The 19327-nt window shown below is 47.8% G+C and overlaps 1 protein-coding gene across 3 annotated transcripts in view; it reads right to left on the bottom strand.

Moving 5' to 3' along the window:
• The window catches only part of STOX2 (storkhead box 2), a 599364-nt gene that overhangs the window by 270151 nt on the left and 309886 nt on the right, over nucleotides 1-19327 (bottom strand). The window contains exon 1 of one of the 3 annotated variants that reach the window (XM_078678005.1): nucleotides 10621-11460. The exons of the other annotated variants lie outside the window; for them this stretch is intronic. Within the exon in view, the coding sequence (XP_078534131.1) occupies nucleotides 10621-10786 (166 nt within the window). The 5' untranslated portion in view covers nucleotides 10787-11460. Of the gene's footprint in view, nucleotides 1-10620; nucleotides 11461-19327 lie in introns of those variants that run through there. 3 annotated transcript variants of the gene reach the window in all.

The raw sequence follows: 19327 nt of genomic DNA, 5'->3' as shown, positions 1-19327 counted from the left end.
TTGCATCAAAAATGTAAAATTTTAACTGGTTTAACCATACTGTTTGGTAGCTATCAATTTGGGTGTTTACTATTTGATTTAGCGTCAGCAGTGATGGTTTTCCAGCAACGGATGTATACAATCTTCAATGGTATGAACAGATTTGTCTTTTCCCAAAACGACATACATGGGAGGAGTAGAGCTGATCAGGACAAGAGATTAACAAATGTATTTAAAGGGTTGGAAGAAAAAGAACAGTGGGGCTTGCCAAGTATGCATTTGCTGTTAATTCCGTAACATTTTCGGGACATCTATTTTGTGATAAATATATTTTGCCTAAAACAAAATTGGTAGAAGCCATTAGGCATGCTCCTTCACAATCTAATAAAGACAAAGTTTGATAGATCCTGGATCTGGCTGAATTTTACCCAACATTTGTAGAAACGTTGTTAATAAAACAGAGCACATCCAAAAAAAGAAAAAGAACGTTGCATTTATATGGATGCAGAATTTATAAGAGAATTTTGATACCATTAAGAAGGATGTTTTCAGAGCCACGCCTTTAAGTAATTGTGAACCTTCTAAACACAGATTCCATAGTGGTCTAAGTGCTGTACTATCTCAAACTGATGAGAGGGGGAAAAAGTCACTGTAGAATTATCATCAAGATCCCTTACACAAGAGTGTTATTCTGTGATTGAGAAGGAAATGCTGATGTGTGTGGGGGTAGACTATTCTAGACGGTTAGAGTGAGGTGCTGAGTTTGAACTAATAACTGATCACAAACCATTAACTAAAATTCTGATTACCACTGGAATGCAAATGGCTACTCCTTGAATTGCAGGGATGTCTTCAAGCATTTTGGATTCTAACAATCTGTAAGGTATACACTGGGCATTACAGATAGTATTACGGATTTCTTAAGCAGAGTATCTTTACCGTTGCAAGAGTTTCCTGTCGATTGATAGATTGAATTTTGTGTTGCCTGTGTGGTACCGGATACAAACACTGTATCAAAGGATGAGTAGAAAAGTGAATATGAGAAGGATAAACAACTGGTTGAGATTAAGATCTGGATTTTGTCAGGATGGGCAGCACATATTTGTTCAAGTGAAGATGCAAGGTAGTTTGGGGAAATGAGGAATGACTTATTGGTGTACAATGTTGGGTTCATGTTTAGAGGAGGTAGGACTGCTCCAGCTGCATTAATGAGAAATAAGATTATTAGACTCATGAATGGCATTTAGGAATAGGGAAAACTAAAAAAAGAATCTAGGAACAATATTAGTGACTGGGTATTTATTGACTCAGACATTGAAGGGCTTGTGCGTACTAGTGTGGATTGCATTAGCGCAGAGAAGTCTTTGTGCTCCGTAGAGGTTCCCTGCATTCATTGGAAAGTTTGGCAATTAATATTATTTGTCCTAACCGTTGTGCAGGCGAGAGCATGAAATATATTCTTGTGTTAGTGGATATGTTTTGTAATTGGAGTGAGGTTCAGGTTTTAACTAAAAGAGGATATGTCTAGAATAGTCAAATACCAGGAGGAGAAGGACCACCCAAAGACGTAATAAGTGTTAATGGACCACAAATGTATTCCAAGGGAGTAGAGTATTTTCTCTCCAGGAATGTTAAGAAACAGTAAGTTAATTCAGTGCATCATCCAGCCAGTAATACAAGTGTTGAATGCTTTAATGGAGTCATTATGGGTAGCATGCAAATTACAGTAAAAAATCTTGGGAAATTGAGTGATCCAAATTGATTTGGGCATATCGCACAACCCATGCCCTTACAGGGTTTCGTATTTTTAAGATTATTTCCGGTAGGGAACCGCACACTAGAGATAACTTGTATTGGATGACAGCTGTGAAACACAGGAATTGGCCTTCCATTACAGTCATGAACAGCATTAAACATGTACGACAAGGATTATGACCATTAACAGGAATGTCCAGTTTGAATTGGGGAATGGGTCAGGAAAAAGTCCTACCAAACTATGCAAGTCCCAATGTAAATTTTCGGATCCAGTGAGGATAGTATATATACCAACTCTGCCAAGTTGATGATGGCAAGGTTTGGCATTAAAGTGTGTTGGCTCATTATGAGGGTAAAGGCGTTGAACTGGATTAATTTTGGTGAGTTCAGGAGGAGTCAGTAGACCTTCCTTTTATTTCTTCCAGAAGTTTTGATGCGAATGGATGTGACTGAGGAAAGAACTTCTGAGAGAGTTGCAGATAATGTCCTTTGCTGCAGAATGTGTTGCATGGTCAGGAGGCTCCATAGCAAGTCCTAAGAAACTTAATGAATTCATTGTAGATTTAAAATCCTTAATTTAGTGTTATGCCTGATTGGTTTTACCTTTCTAACATGATTTATTGGAATTTTCTCTATTCTTAGTAGTGCATTACGTGCTTAGCAGCTACTTTTTTAAAATTTTGTTTTGGTTGTGGGGGGCATGATATAGTATAATAAAATGTGTTAAGCTTTATATTATGTGTTATAAATAAGTAGCAAAGAACTGTAATCTTAGTTTTACGAAGGATTATGCCTAGTGTTGCTTAGAGTTGTAATTAGCAAGGGGGGGAATACTAGATACAGAGATAGTGAGTGACTTCAGGATTCTAAGGTTGGCAGTTGGTTGTCGGCTTCGTTCTGGTGTGGCGGTCACCAAATAAACTTACCTTTCCATGTTGAAGAAGCTGCAACTCCTTACCAAACAGTAATGCAGTCACCAAGAAGACAGCCCAGAATGAATGGTTTTTAACAATGCGGTACAAAGAAATAATGCTTGTGTTGTGCCAACAACTACATGTGGCTAATGTAGGCTTAAGAACCTGAAACCTTTGAAGGATTACATGTTGTTCATTATGCACTGGAGTTTGTGTATTTCAGACCAGTAAGGCACAGTGGGAGAGCCTATAATCAAAGATTATCATTTTTTCTCACTAAAACCTGCTACGTGATAGGTTCCTTGTCATAAGTCAGTCTCTTATGGCAAGGAACATATCCCACCCATCTTGCTTTCCTTGTATGAACCTAAAAAACAGAAGGCTCATCACACTAACAGTCTGTTGTCTCCTCAATATCTCTCTTAGCTTTATACTGTTAATATCCATCCTGAAGACACTTCACCCCAAAGGCTGGATTAACCAGCCGGGGAGAAAGAACCTGCAGCCTCAGGGACTAGTTTGGAAGGCTCTCGGAGGTGACAGCAAGGGTACCTAGATCATACGGGGATTTTATTAAATGTGAAATGAGTAGGACTGCTGTATCTGCTCTTCCTTTTGGATAGTATTGTTCAGGGCCCGTATTCCTGTTCTTTCCTTCAGCCTGCTCATTTAGAGGAAGAGATAAGGGCAGTGGCTGATGGGACAGAATAATAAAAGATTAGAATTGCAGGACGCCCACTCATTTCACATTAAAAACCTCCTAGCGGACACCTCTCCATGCATTAGTTCCTTCTCACCACACCAGGCAGGAGGAAGCAGAGGAGGGTGAAAGGTAGGAAGCGGAAAATGAGGAGCAGGCAGGATAATTGAGCTTTACCTACTGAGGCTATGGCAGACTTGGCATGGCAATAGGGCTTCATATACTGAAGTGGGGATTGAAGGCATATGAGCTAAACTGACAGTGAAGCTTTACATGCACTGTTTTGTATCACGAGCATATACCAACACGCAACTGCACAATTTGTATGTATGGAGAAATAGTGCTTGAGTAGTGTGGTAAACTCTGGACAATTGAAATATTTTGTTGTTAGTACACATTCAGAAGCTCTGTGAAACCTCTAGGTTTTCAGCTACTATAATTGATCAAATGTGCTGTTCTGTGTCAACTTTTTAAACGTTCTTAGGGGCAGGCAAGAGGGCCTGTTTGAAGGAGTGTGGGCAGGAAACCTATCCTGCCCATACATTCCCACAGCTAGGATTGAGCTAGCTTCCTGTGTTCACATGGTACAATATGTAGATGGTATCTTTTTGCCAGGGCTGTGGTTTGCATTTTTGCACACTATTGTTCCAGATATATAACCTAGCAGCTTTCTCTCCGGTAACAACAATGCTTTATGCGTTTGACAAACTAAGTGCATTCAAACTTGAGTGGGAATACAGTTCCTTCCTCCAGTGCACCTTTTATTTTCCTTGCTCGAGGTGGGTTGGACATAGCACCATATCTTTCAGTTTGTTATTAACTTATAATGACTTTTGTAGACGAGGTGGCCAATGATCGGAGACCCATAAATGACTTTTTGATAGGTCGGGTTATTTTTTTTTTGCCTCTCTTAAAATCCTTTCTTTTCAAGGAAATTTAAAGAGGTTATACTTTCTGTCTACTTCTGGCCTCTAAGGGGCCTTTTTAACTTTCTAATGTTGGGAGGTAAGAAAAGCAGAGTTGAACAGATAATAAAAAAAACAAAGAGCGCCCTTGTGATGCTGTGGCTTCTTCTTGAGCCTTATATTGTAGGGACAATCTCATAGTATCAAACATTGGGACTGCACAGGTTTACTGTTGACCTCAATGATCATGGAAAAGTATGCCTCCAAAACTGCCACTAACCCTCCATGGGTAGTTGGGTTGAGATATGGACTAGCCCAAGGGCGGTCGTGTGAAGGTTGAGTCGCATACAGTATATCAATTATCATGCGCACGCAAAAATATAAACTTCAAGTTAGGTTTATTACATAGGTCTAGGATTCACTTCTTAAAATTATAGTGCGGCAAAATGTCAAAAGTAGTAGTCTAAAATCTCTAGCCCTGACCATTGAAGAACAATAGAAGAAAATAACTTTCTGAATATGGCCCTGGTTCCTGTTCTGCAGTTTGCTTTGTCAGAGCTCGCACGGGAAACAATGGGCTAATATTAGCATGTGACGACGATTCAGCAACTACGACTATCTGTGAGCCTGTCCAAATTACTGAAAGTTTTTAAAGAGCTGTCCAGAGTGCTGAAAGTTTTTAACACTGAAGGCTTTAGACCTCCCCCAAGTGCACGGTGGTTAGAAGACAGGGGTGCCATAGTTTAAAATAAGTCGAAGTCAATATTAGATAAGAAACAAACTGACACAGTTCCTGTGAAGGATAGAAAAGCGGCGGCGAGGTGAGCAAAAGAAGACCCAAGAAGTCGAAAATGGGCAAAAGGTCTAGGACAATAGCAATGACAGGGGGGAGATAAAATGTCAGAAGCAAAAAGTGAAAGGGAGGTAAGAGCAAGTCCCTCAAGGAACCAGGCCCAGGGCACTAGGACTAGACAACAAAGGAAAAGTCTGAAAATGATGGAGAGACAAGAGAATGCCTTCAAAGAGGGAAGGTGCCAGGGCTGATGCAGAAGCCGAAGGACAGAGTCAATTAGCGAGCGGGAAAAAATGATAGTGGCTAAATTGATGGGACAACAAGGGAAAAGGAGAGTGAAAAGAATGGCCCAGGAGCCAGTGAAGAGGCCAGTAAAGCTGGGGATAAAAAGGCATTCCACCTGGGGATATGAGGATTGATGCTGGGTAACATGGGAGGGAGCTTGACCATCCATGACCTTGGCAAACAAATGTAGTGCGCTGATGTACTGCTCAAACAACAAAGAGGAGAGGAAGCACCAGGCACAGAGCAAGCTGCACTAATGGAGGATGGTGTCAAACCACAGTGAATCGCTACAGTTGACCAGCGCCAAGATCACTAGGGGGAGGAGAGGTAAGAATAAACTTACAACGACCCAGGCTAAGGCCATCACATTGGAACCGATCCAAAAAAGAATAATAACTGGAAGATACAACAAGTGCAGGGGGCAACAAAAACCGAGAAGGGCAATGGGAAGCCAAGGGAGATCAAGGCAAGATGAGACAAGTGACATAGCTGTGGCAAAATGGCAGGAACAACAAGGGCATGTAGGAGAAAGAGGGAGGCCATCAGAGAGGCAGGAGCAGAAGCTTGACCCAGTAGGATGGGGGCAATCTGAGGACGAGCAAAACGGATGGGGGAAAAAAAGAAAAAGGACAGAAAGGAAGGAAGGAGTAAAAGGGAGGGCAAACAAGGACATGGGTTCCACCTACAAGACCAGTAGGGGCCAGTTCAGGGCAAGGGGCTGAGGTGACGAAAAAGGCAACGAGAGGTAGAAGAGGCAAGAGACAGACCTAGATGAAGCCGGATGCCAAGGCCAGAATGTTTAAGGGTGAAATGTGCATACCATGTAGAAAGGTCATATGGTTGGAAGGCCAATGGCTTGACCTCCCATGACTCCAGCAGCCAATACAAAACTAGTGCCCAGGCTATTGCTCAACCCACTACCAGCCTACCAGGAGCATTAGGATGGGAACACAAGCAGACATCCTCCTGGGCCAAAGTAAGCGAGAGGGCGAAGAGAGGAAATGAAGTGTTCTTAACGGAGCAAAAGCTAGGGCAAGTTATGTTTAGGCAACAGCATGTTTCCTTTTTCTACTTGTATTATTTTAATTTATCTTGCCTTTGTTGAGTTTGTGTGTGAGTTTACCGTGGTTGTTGAAGTTGAATGCAAGAATGAGTCAGTGCGTTGATGAATGTATGTGTGAGTGCTAAAATGAATGACAGAGTGTATGTATTAACAACTATTAACAAAGACCCCATTTCATTAGTTTGTTAGTAAATTTGCATTGAATGTGATATTACTGTTTATACTGCTTTTCATGTTGTAACTTTGTAAAGCGCTCTGATACCTGTAAGGGCCATGTTCGCACTATAAAAAAACTTTCAAAATAAATAAACAGAGCAGGGAAACATGGGAGCAGGAAACATGCAGAACAAAATAGAACAGTGATGACAAGGAAAGAAGGACGTAGGACAACACAAAGATGATGGGAAAACGAGGCAGTAACAAACACGGAGCAGGGCAAAGGGGATGGGAAAATCAGAATGGAGGGCTTTGAAGAGACCGCGGATGAAAGCGTAACACAAAACTAGAGCTAATGAGAAGATGGGGCAAAAACATTGGAGGCCATGAGGCGAGTGGAAAGGAAACATTAGCAACAAGACATGAGCCAAAAAACACAAGCATTAGCAATACCAATAGTTCTGGCTTTAGAATAATGTTGTATGTTAACAGGAAGCATTTTAAGTAAATAGCATGGGATTGAATATGTATTTGTGTGGAAGCAAATAACTGTAGAAATATACTGGTGTATGTTAAATGGGCATGTGACAGTTGCACTGCCAAGCCAGATCTAAAAATCCATGTAGTTAAGTGCCTGCCCTCCTCCAATCTGTGCTGCTGCCCGAGAAAAACAACATAAATTATAGTTATCTAAGAAATGTTAGCGGCATTTCAATGTCATGTGTGTGCCCCTGAAATTTCAAGCTGATGCAGCCGAATATATAAAAAAATGACCACAGCTGTGAGAAAAGCAAGCACTTTTTTGTGGAAGCACACAACTTCTGCGCAGTCAACTTAGACAATAAAAAGGAAGTAAGGGAGTCAAGAAGATGCCCTCAAGGAGCCAGAGCTTGGATAGAAAAAAGGCAAAGCAAAAAGGCGAGGGTTAAAAAGATGGACCGACGAGGGGAGTGAAGCAAAATGAGTAGGGCCAGAAGAAAACCTCAAAGGGGAAAAGGCCAACAAGAGGACAAAGCAATGGGGGCAGGGGAAGGTAGGGAAGACTCTCAATGAAACATGGGGTGAGACCAGACTAGAAACATCTAGGCAACAACGTGAGTGGCGTAAGGAACGGGGTTATAAGAGGAGGGAAGCAAGACAGGGGCCTGAAGAAGCCAAGAGGCAAGGCTGGAGCAACATGACAGTGAAACGAGGGACGGTGCATTGAGGAGGAGGGCACAAAAGGAAGTTGCAAAAGGAGGAGCCCAAGGACCCAGGGCCATGAGAGAAGGAAGTAAAATAGTCAGTTGAGCTATTAAGCCTTCCGGAGATTTATCTGGAGAGTACACTGGGGAGGTTGCCTATGTCTCACGGGCATAACGTTTAATGCAGTGATAAAGGAACACCAAAACCGAAGCAAATTTGGGAATAGAAAATGGAGGGAGTGTCTTTCATTCATTAATCTCTATTTCGGTTTTGCTTAGACCATAAAAGATACATAATAACAATTCGTAAATATTGATTGGTAAAGCACAGCTAAAATACAAAACATTCCAGTGGTGCCGCTTTAGACAAATATAAAAATAAACAGAATTTGAATAAAACCGGCAATCGATCTATCAAGTTAAAATATAATAAAAAAGCTAGGCTTACAATCCAATATAATTAAAACGTTGAGGAGAATGTATAATTCAGGTTGGATTAGGAAGAAGCGAATACTAGAAGAGTACGTGTGATGAATGAAGCCTTTTCTCATAGAATCTAAACAACTACATGAGTGCAAGTGCTTTGAAAGTGCATATGGGCTACCATGAGTGGGACGTAACAAGAACAACAACACGTTCTACCTGAGCTCTGGGCAATTCTAAAGTGGAAATGCAGAAAAGTCCGTATTAAGATTTGAGATGACACAACATTCAGAACATCAAAATTTCAGACCTTTTTTTCCTCTTATTATAAGTATCTGCTAACACTAAAGACAATTTTCTGGGAGATGTCGGTTTTTAGTATTCTTTCTGCCTCAAGGCAAGACCTAGTTCCCAAAATACGACAAATGGGTGTAATCCATGTTTGCCTAGGCAAGGCAAATGCTGGGCAGAAGAATAATATGTGTAAATCATTTTCTTGTGCAGAAGATTGACATAGTACACAACAATCCTCATTATTCTCATCTGTATTTCGACCCCATTTCGCTGTGTTTGAGTTAATTTGCAAAAACCATAGCGAAATTTCATACATAAAGATTTTGCCTAGAGGGAGTGCCAATCAGGATGGTGGAGGGGGTAGGGTGAAGTGTCGACTGTGTAGTACCGGGATAAGGCCCAAAATGCAATCTTTCTCCACACTCTCACCTCACAACCAGCTAGAGCTCTGCTACTGCTCCTCTTAGCAGCCATCAGTGGCAGTATGATAGCAGCTGCTGAAACATAGCATACGTCATTTCCTTGGAGAAAAAAAAAGCTCCACTGCCCTTCCTCGAAATAGAAAATGAAGACCATACATACTGCTGACAAAACAGAACGCACAAACATCAGAGTGGCCAGACTGGAATGCAAAACGTAACACGATGCAAATGCCTCCGATAATGACAGGGTTGCATACCACCTACACCACAATGCAGAATTCCACAAGCTCATTGACCAAATTCTGTTTCCAAGGTTTACATTAACAGAAGGAAAATGCCGGCTCGCTGATTGCGTTTGGTTAGCCTTTTCAACAACCCAAGATTTTAAGCAGAACGGGTTTCACTCAAACATCATTTTACATAAGATTGTATTTACTACGGGGGGGAAAAAGCTTAGAGACACGAAATTTCTCAGCGATAACCTCATAACTGACCACGAGATAAGGCAGCAATTAAATCACATATCTGATTTCACATTGGCTAGCAGTAGTACAATTAGAGAAAATGCTGCATGTTTTTTTCTGTTCGACATTTCAACGGCTCGAGTAAATACGTCATCGACACTACCACTATGAACTCCCTAGAGAGTAAGAGATGCTCTACGTGCATATGCTTTAATAAAAACTGGATTATGCATCCTGCTCGTTTATTTTACAATTATGTCAACACTCCTCCCCAGTTGGTGAATTTCCAGCTGGCTTGTTAAAAGTGGCCTTAAATGGATTCAGTTGCTGACATATTTGTGTACATCGAATGACAAAATGCCTATAAAAAACAGCTGATCTTGGAACTTGTTAATGTCATCTACCAGTGCCTGGTGACTTATTTTGGTATTTTTCTAGCCAACAGAACGACTTTTCATTTTTTAGCTGGACCTATATAGTCCATAAATCCATACGCCGCAGCAGATTCCGGCAGAAACCATTTCTAGCTAGCTGGAATTTCCACCAGGCATACGACTTGCAGATTATGAAAAGCCCAGTAGGGAACGAACACTGCACACTGGCATTCAGAGAAACGTACAGGAAGAATAAAAATGTATAGGCAAATGTAGACTGGTATCTGTAGAAATACACATTTTTAAATCGTGAGCAGTGTATCTAACGTACTGTACAATTCTTCAAGTCTCACGAGAAATGTGTCCTCTGGAAAGGACCGCACCAAGAGATGGGCACAAATATAATGCTTAGCTTTTCAGCAGTACATCATGGAGGCAGATGAAACAAACATAAATCATCATTTCTCTTTACAGACCCATCAACGAGTGGTGACAGGAGAGGGAAGCGGCTAGGCCTGTGGCGAGAGACACTTGAGAAACAGGTGCACCTTTCACCTTCAGAAACCCTGACTGTAACGAAAGACACCGTGCCCACTGCACCCAGACACACGGCAGCTGGCAGTCGAAATTGAGCATGCAACAACCCGGGCATCAGCAGGAAGGGCTGGCGTGTCACCAGCTGAACACACACAGACACACTGCCGCCCGTGCAGGCCCGGCTGGCACGGTGGGCTTTAAATATATCGGATTCATCAGCCCTGGTGAGGAGGCTTTCTGAGGTGGTTCAAAATGGAGGCGGTGCGCTCATTTCATGAATGTGTGCATTACTAGAAATGAAACGTCACAGGGTTATCAGCTCTCCCCGGACACCTGCAGAGGGAGGGAGGGCGCAGAGCTGGCCATACACACCTGATGTCATGTAGCCCCGGGACGCCTGCGAGAGGAAGGCCGGGGGGAAGTGCTTGTGGAGCCGGTAGTCCTTCTCGCTGCGGGACCTCATGCGGTCCGAGGCCCGGTCCGAGAAGTCGGCGCTGGGCCAGGCCCGGCGCAGGGTGGTGCTCCGGGTCTTCTTCATGTCCAGGTGGGAGGAGGGGTGCTGGTCAGGAGGTCGGCGCAGGCCTCAGCGCCACGCCGCTCCCGGGCTCCTCCTCGGCGGGGGGATGCTGCTGCTGCAGCTGCTGCCCGGCCCGGCGCTGCTACCTGCCGCCCCCGGCGCAGGGGCGGCCCCGTGCGGCGGGGGCATGGCGCGGCATGGGCGGGGGATGGATGCAGACCCGCAGCCCGGCCAGGGGCGCTCGATCCCAGACAATAGCCCTGCTCGCAGCCCCGGCACAGCAGGCCCCGCACCGCCCTGCAGGAAAAGCACAACACAATCCAATGCGGCCAATGGAGCGTCCGGTCCGAGCCCGCGGGTGCAGGGATGGAGGCAGGCGGCCCCGGTGCAGGGATGGAGGCAGGCGGCCCCGGTGCAGGGATGGAGGCAGGCAGCCCCGGTGCAGGGATGGAGGCAGGCAGCCCCGGTGCAGGGATGGAGGCAGGCGGCCCCGGTGCAGAGGCAGCCCCGGTGCAGGGATGGAGGCAGGCGGCCCCGGTGCAGAGAAGGCGGCGCCGGCTGCTGATGACGGCCGAGCCCGGCCGAGGGTGCCCCGCGCCCGCCCTATCAGGAGGCGCGGCCAAGGCAATCAATGGAGCGGCCCCGGCCAGGCATGGAGGGGAGGCGGAGCGGGAGCTGCTGACACCGGCGGTGGAGGAGGCAGGGCTGGCACAGCTGACGGGGGAGGGGGGCCAGGCTGTCACCGGTACGGGGAGGAGGACGGTCTGAGTGACACCGGGGAGGGGCCGGGCTGACACCGGAGGGAGGGCTGACGCCGGCCAGGGGCGGTGCTCTGTGAGTGAGAAGCACCGAGGCTGGGCAGTCATTCTTCAGGGGCATCAGCGGGGTACACAGAGCCGTGGGTCGGTGCACCCCATGGGTAAGTGTCCTGAGTGGAGGCCCGGGTGCCGCTTCAAGCCTCCTGCCGTTCTTCAAAAGCGCCCTCTGCCCCTCACCCCAGGGTCATTTTACAGCACTGGCTCTTGCATTCCCTCACCATACAAATCCACTGAACGCTGAGGCCCCACACACGCCGCAGCGCATTATTTCCATCTACTACAAGCTCCTGCCACCTTGGCCTTTGCTTCATGCCCTGATCTCTTCACACACACTCTGACACTCTGACACTTTTGGGGGAATTGAAGCACAGCCGTGTACTTGGAGACACATCTTACGACAGCACGTTGTTTTAAGTCTGAAGTTATTGTGCTGCTGTGACCTGCTCTAAAGCCCATTTCCAGACTGACTTCTGCAGCATCAGTTGAAAAGCACCCCGCCTCTAACTTTTCAGATTAGTGAATGGCTGGTGAGGGGGGAGGAATGGGGAGGGTGGGCGAATGCGGACAGACACACAGCCTTATGCTAATGAAGAAACGGATTGTCTTAGAAGGCACAGCATACCGTTCTTTGGCTTTAAAGCAATGAAGAGTTTTATTTTTGAATTTATAAAATCCGAATATAACAGAAGCAAAAAACAACAAGATCTGCAATAAATATATAGTAATATTTACCCCTGCGGGACAATAAAAATTCCGATGTCCACACTGTCCTACTTTTAACAAACATTGGCAAAGCATAAAGGTCTTGCCTATGCGAGAGCTATTGGCTTTAGCGAAGTGTTTTAGCTATTATATACACCAGTGTGGCTGCATGATTTAAAGTTAGTGGAGTGGGATGAGATAGATTGAAGTGGGGTAGATGGGGGTACAGTGGAATAGGACAGAGTTGGGTAGAGTGGAGGGAGGTAGAATGGGGTACATTGGATTGGGGTAGGGAGGAGTGGGGTACATTTGAGTGAGGTGTAGAGGGGATGATTGGGTACATTCAGACGGGCAACTAGAGCCAAATTTCGGGGCGGGGGGCTGAAAAATATTTCGGGGGGGGGGGTAATTCTTCCAACCATAGACAGAGTGGCTGTAAGAATGGGTGAACACAACAAAAGCCTCATTTACCAATCCAATCCAATCCAATCCAAAAATTCTTTATTTCGGCCACATGGGCCATAAAAGAAGCAATAAAAATACATACAGATAAAAGACAATATATACAATAAAAAACCAACTGGACCTGCAGTGTTTAGAAAAACATGGTAAAATGGATTAACCAGACATTTTCTTCCTTATTATCCATGCTGCCATTAAGAATTTGGAGACCGCGAACACAATGTGGCCCAGGGTATTAGTTTTCAGCACCCTGTAGGCTTGTAAATAGTTACTGAAGCCCAGATTCCGGCATAGAGGGGCTAGCCAGCGCCTCCTCGGGCTCAGATAAACATGACAACAGAACATTATGTGCAAATCATCTTCATCCTTAACTTTACAGCATGGGCAAAGCTTGTCGCCCCCTAGCGACCATTTATAGGTAAAGACTTTAGTAGGGAGCGTACCAAACCTCCATTGCAGGAACAATTTCCTCGCCAGAAGAGGGTAAATAAAATCCATAAAAGGTTCAAAAGCATAAGAATTTTTGGATACTATAAAACGTCCCGTCAGGGTGCCACTGTCATATGCACTGTCCATGTCAGCAAGGATTTTGTTCTTATAGAGCTGTGCCAGGGTTTTGCGCGAAATCCTTCTACAACCCTGAGCTGGGTCATCCCATAGGTCTGGCAAATTCAGGCTGGAACATTCCGACTTGATAAGTGCCAGCCAAGGGATCTTACCATTAACATCCAGCCTCAAGACATGTATGAGGTCCTGCCTATAGTGATGCAGCTCCTCAGTGGTCCATAACCGATGCCAGTACTTCACCGGTTTCGACCGCAGGTCCTCTGCGATTGACGGGAGGCCCAGGTCAAGTCTTAGGGGGAGGAGTGGTGTGCCTTGCGGGAGAGCAAGAAGACGTCTGAGGAAACAGTTTTCCACCCCTGCCATGACCTTCCCAGCTTTATGGCCCCACAGCTCACTGCCATACAAGGCAGCTGCCTTCGCCTGAGTCCTGTACATTTCCAGGGCCGGACTGACAGGCTTGAAGGTGGACTTGTTGGATACCCTCAGGAGTGCGCCCGATAGCTGGGAGAGTTTCAGCCTAGATCTTGCCACCTGGGAATCCCATGTCAGGTTTTCTTGGAGTGAGACCCCCAAATATGTAAAGGTAGAAACCCTTTCCAGACTGGTTTCCCCCAGTTTTGGATTGGGTCTGGTCTTGGTCGGAGGGTTGAAGATCATGAACTTAGTTTTTTCCGTGTTCACCTCCAACCCATGTTGTCGACAAAAGTGACCAAAACCATCCACGATCCTCTGGATCCCCATGGGGGATTTGGAAAGAAGGAGGGTATCATCGGCAAACATAATTGCCGGAACCCTCCTTCCTGCCAAAACCGGGGCGTCATTATCCCCAACAGCGTCAAGATGTTGAATGACGCTGTTGATGTACAGACAGAACAGTGTCGGAGCCAGGACACAGCCCTGTCTGACACCTCGGCGGACCGGGAATTTACCCGAGGGCTTGCCATCCCTCCCACACCTCACTACCGCAAAGTTGTTCTCATGCAGCCTAATGATGATTCTAAGGAGGTGGGGGGGAACTCCTAGCTTCTGCAGAACCTCCCATAACTTCCCCCTCGGGACGAGGTCGAAGGCTGACCTCAGGTCCACGAAGACCATGTACAGTCGACCTCCCTCTAGCGTAACCGTCTTCCAGTACAGGAGAAGGAGGCGAAAAATTTGGTCCATGGTCGACGTGTTCTTCCTGAAGCCAGCCTGTAGAGGGCTCAGGATGTCATTGACCTCGACCCAATCTAGGAGATGGTCCAAGATAAGGCGCGCGAAGATCTTTTGGGGCACATCTATGAGGCTTATAGGCCTGTAATTGGAAGGGAGCAGAGTAGAGCCCTTCTTGTGGATGGGCACAATCTCTGCCCCCAACCACGACCCAGGGATCGCCATACCTCCGAGAATGGCATTAAATAGAACGAGAAGGTATGGGCCCCAGATATCCGGGTGGTGCCTAAATAGATCCCCGGGTAACCTATCCAGGCCTGGCGCCTTCCCCACTGCTAGACGTTCTAGGGCAAGCTCCACTTCCCCCAGGGATAGTTCCATTCCGAACTCCTCAGTACCCAAGGGCAGTTGCAGCTCTGCGGCCGGGCAGGGACTGGTATCTTGGTAAAGAGCCCCAAAATGGGCCTCCCAGACCGCAGGGGCTATATTGGACTCAGTCGCTTTACTGAGTTCCCCTGACCCATTATTTACAAGGGCCCAAAATTGCCGGGAGTCCCTGAATTTGAGGGCATCGTAGAGGTCCTGCCAATACTTCCAGTCCCACTCGGTCCTTGCAGCCGCCAGCACTGATTTATGGTGGTTCCTTAGGTCACGCACTTTGGCCTTGTCTGACCCCTCTTTTATGGCTGCAATGAGCTCAGATTTTGCTGCCCTGCAGTCTGGGGTGTACCAGGTGGGGAGAGGGGTCCTTTTCTTTCGAATTGGGACCTCCGGATGGAATACCTCGGCCAAGTCCCTCACTAAAACCTGGTGAATGTTTCCCAGTTTCTCACAGTAATCAGGGGTTCTTGGTTCGTTCAGGAGGGCATCCACCTCCATAAAGCTTGGGAGCGCCAGCTCATATAATTTCTTGATGGACTCTTCCGACCTTACAAGCTTTCCCCACTTAACTCGGCGCCTGTTTGTGGTCAGGAGCAAATCCCCCATATCAACCCCTTGGCCAGCTGGGGATGAGTCCGTCAAGGGCAAAGGGCACACAATATTTAGGCAAAGGGCGTTGTGGTCGCTGTCTGACCTCTTAATAACCCTAAAGTCCAGCACTTTGGGCCAAAGTGAAATGTCCACCATGATATAATCTAGCCTCGACTCATGGCCCCTCCTATTGAAAGTACACACCGAGGGGGTATCGGAAGGGGTACGACCATTACACGCCCTCAGCGCGCTATTCAGGGTAAGGGACATGAGTTGTAAGGCTAGAGGGGACCAGGCTTTAGGGTGAGGAGAAGAAGAGGGTGGAACCCCCCAATGGTCGTCCTCGGCCGTAAGGACACCATCGAGTAAACCTTCCAAAGGTTCAAAGTGGCAATTGAAGTCTCCTCCAAGTACCACCTTGTAGTCACCCGGAAGTTGGCCCAAGAAGGAAGCCAGATCATTTAAGGTAGGTGATTCACTTGGCGAGGCAACCGGGCGCGAGTAGACGTTGACAATGGCCCACGGAGTTTTGCCAGGCCAAGTGAGCCGCACACACTGGATGTCCTGCGAACACGTGCGAACCTGCTCCGCCTGGCACCCAGTGTGACTCGCAATCCAGATTGCCAAGCCACCAGATGGCCTCCCCCTCCCAGCCCATTTGGCAGGGATTTCAAATACTTCAAACCCTCTCTTGGTCTGAGCGGCCCTCGCCCAAGTCTCCTGAAGGAGAAGAATATCACATCCACCTACCAGGGAGTCCCATTCAGGAGAGCCTTCCTTGTTCGCAATTCCTGCCACATTCCAGGAGAGAATTCTCAGTCCTGGGTCAAGTGGCAGGCTGCCCTGAGCTCCAGCAGGAGGTTGCGGGGTAGCCATGGGTAGACCAACGTCTAGGGCACCGGTTCCGCCGACAGCGGTAGCAGCAGGACCAGCCCGCTCCACTGCCCCTGTTTGCGGAATATGGGCTAACCCGGTGTTAAGTGGGGGACTCAGTTGGCACAGATTGTCAATCGTGTCAGCCCCTCGCTCATTAGCGGCCTGGAGCCGGGTTGGTTCCATCATAGGGATCACACCCAAACCCACACGGCTTGGCACGTCATCCACCCTATTCTCAGGACCAGGCAGGATTGGCCTGGTTTGTGGTCAATCGACCTGGTCCAGACAGGAAAACCTGTTGTGATGTATGAAGTTTGCCTGAGTAGTTGGTAAGGGGTGCCTTGATCTGTAACGGGAGCCATCTACAGCAAAGCCCACCCTGGTCCATCCCTTCTCACTCCCTCCCACCGTGTTGCTACCACTAGGATAGAAATAAGAAAGGGGTACAAGTTCTATTGTGGACTTGTCAGGCCTAACAAGCCAGTTGCAGATGTAATTTGCAACGTGTGGGCTCCTAAAACTTAAGACGATGCAATCCCCTGACCTGTTCTTTTTGGTAGAGCCAATCCATGGGATCCTCCTTACCATCAGAACCTCACCCTTCAAGTTTGGAGGCAGCGGTCTATTGATACTGAGCCAGCTTATGACCTTATTGCGTAGGGAGTCTTGAGACTCCCTAACACCACCAGCTAGCTCAGGAACTCCCACCATGATTGCCGTGTATGGAACAGCTTCTGGGGGCAGATTGACCTCCCTGCGTCTATCTGGGGGAGGGACACAACCATCGCTTAGGGCATTTGTAGGACCCACTGGCGCCCTTGACTGCGGCGCAAGCCGCGGCGCAGGGGGTAACTTAGATCTCCTGGGGGCCGGAACAGGGGGCCTAGGCACTGGAGGTAACAAAGTGCACGTCTGAGAAATAGACGCACCATTTGCACTAGACAATGCCCTACTGGAAACCTGGGGCAATGTGGAAGGAGGTAAGCTATTCCCAGGTGGTTCCCCGGTGGCTACGGGGGCGTTTGCAGCTACACCAGGGCTTCTCCTAGTAAGGATATTTTCCCGGGACTGGAGTAGATTCTCTATAGCCTCTAATCTAACTGAGATGGGGGTTAACAAATTCTTGATAATAGCTGTGAGGGAATTAATTACTACATCTGAACTATTAGAAGATAGCCCACCAAAGATAAATGGGCCCGCCGCCGCTGGTGATAACACAGGAGCTGACGAGGCCACAAGATCCGACCCAGACCCAGATAGAATGAGCTCAGGGGAGACCGAAATATCTGTACTATCTTCAAGGGTTGATTCAGATGCAACAATTTTTGCCCTTTTTACCCTCTTTATTTCAGCAGGCCTTTTTCTTTTTAGGGGCTGTGCCACCCCACTATCTACAGGGACTGTTGACAAGGCCGCTTGACCCGCTTCCAACGTGTTTAGACCCATGTTATCCAGGACAGCAGAGTGGTCGGAAATCCCCGTTGGCCGTGGGGAATCCCGATCCCTCTGCGTAACCGGAGTTCTTAACTGTCGAAGTACCGACTCAATAGTCTGGTCGATGCTGTCCAGCAGAGACATATGGGTAGCGTCCGTGGTGATGGGTGTACTAGCATCATTTGAGACAGATTCCCCAAGGTCCAAGAACACACTTTCAGGACCCATCTCAAGTTGAGAGTCCGTAGATGAGTGACACTTGCTGATTTGGGAGCTCGCCTTGGGAAAATTTTTTTCCAAAGTGCTTGTGCCATGTTGTACCGACTTACTCCTTAAAGCTCTGGATGCCATAATGAGGTAAATGATGGAACAAATTGACAGGGGCGTTAGAGGGGGGGCCCGGTCCTGTCTCTCCCGGCCTCTAACGGCCTAAAACGGCCCGCTCTTTGCCCGGTCTTCGCCCCGGTGACCGCCCCGCGCGCGTCCCGCTGCGCGCGTGAGGGGATTCTCTTAAGTGTAACAAGGGGGCGTGTCACTGGGAGGGGGCGCGAGGCGCGGCGGGAAGAGGAACCAGCTGGCGCTGCCAGATGGACTGCTGGTCCTCGCAGTCCCGCTCGCCTCCGCCTCTCACCTCCACTGCGGCCGGACTTGCAGCAAATGAATCCCCAGCAGGGCGTTGGCTCCCAACCACTCCTGTGGCGAGCAGAAACTGCAAACAACACAAACTCCTCACTCGAGCGGCACCCGCGAAGCGGGGGCCGCGAGGAGTTAAGTACACTCAGGCGGGGGGGCGTGGCACTGGGAGGGGGCGCGAGGCGCGGCGGGAAGAGGAACCAGCTGGCGCTGCCAGATGGACTGCTGGTCCTCGCAGTCCCGCTCGCCTCCGCCTCTCACCTCCACTGCGGCCGGACTTGCAGCAAATGAATCCCCAGCAGGGCGTTGGCTCCCAACCACTCCTGTGGCGAGCAGAAACTGCAAACAACACAAACTCCTCACTCGAGCGGCACCCGCGAAGCGGGGGCCGCGAGGAGTTAAGTACACTCAGGCGGGGGGGCGTGGCACTGGGAGGGGGCGCGAGGCGCGGCGGGAAGAGGAACCAGCTGGCGCTGCCAGATGGACTGCTGGTCCTCGCAGTCCCGCTCGCCTCCGCCTCTCACCTCCACTGCGGCCGGACTTGCAGCAAATGAATCCCCAGCAGGGCGTTGGCTCCCAACCACTCCTGTGGCGAGCAGAAACTGCAAACAACACAAACTCCTCACTCGAGCAGCACCCCATTACAATTAATGGTCTTTTAAAGACCTGTTAAGTACTCAGGTGCGGCTGCAATTAGATGCTCACCAGCCCGCGAAGACGTGTCAGCCCGAGAGTGAGGTTGATTTGGTGTATTATAGTAGGGTAGAATGGAATGGGGTAGGGGAAGAGTACAGTAGTTTGGAGTGGGGTAGATTGGCTGGAGTGGAGTGGGATAGATTGGTGGAGTGGGGTATATTGGGATGGGATGGGGTAGATTGGTGTAAAGTGGGGTAGATTAGCCCAGAGTAGATTGAATTGAGGGTAGATTACGGTGAAATTGAGTAGA

The sequence above is a fragment of the Lissotriton helveticus genome, chromosome 2_2 (assembly GCF_964261635.1).
Source record: "Lissotriton helveticus chromosome 2_2, aLisHel1.1, whole genome shotgun sequence".
In the NCBI taxonomy this organism is placed as follows: Eukaryota; Metazoa; Chordata; class Amphibia; order Caudata; family Salamandridae; genus Lissotriton; species Lissotriton helveticus.
The sequence above is the reverse complement of the archived record's forward strand: the minus strand, read 5'-3'. Positions and strand labels throughout refer to the sequence as shown.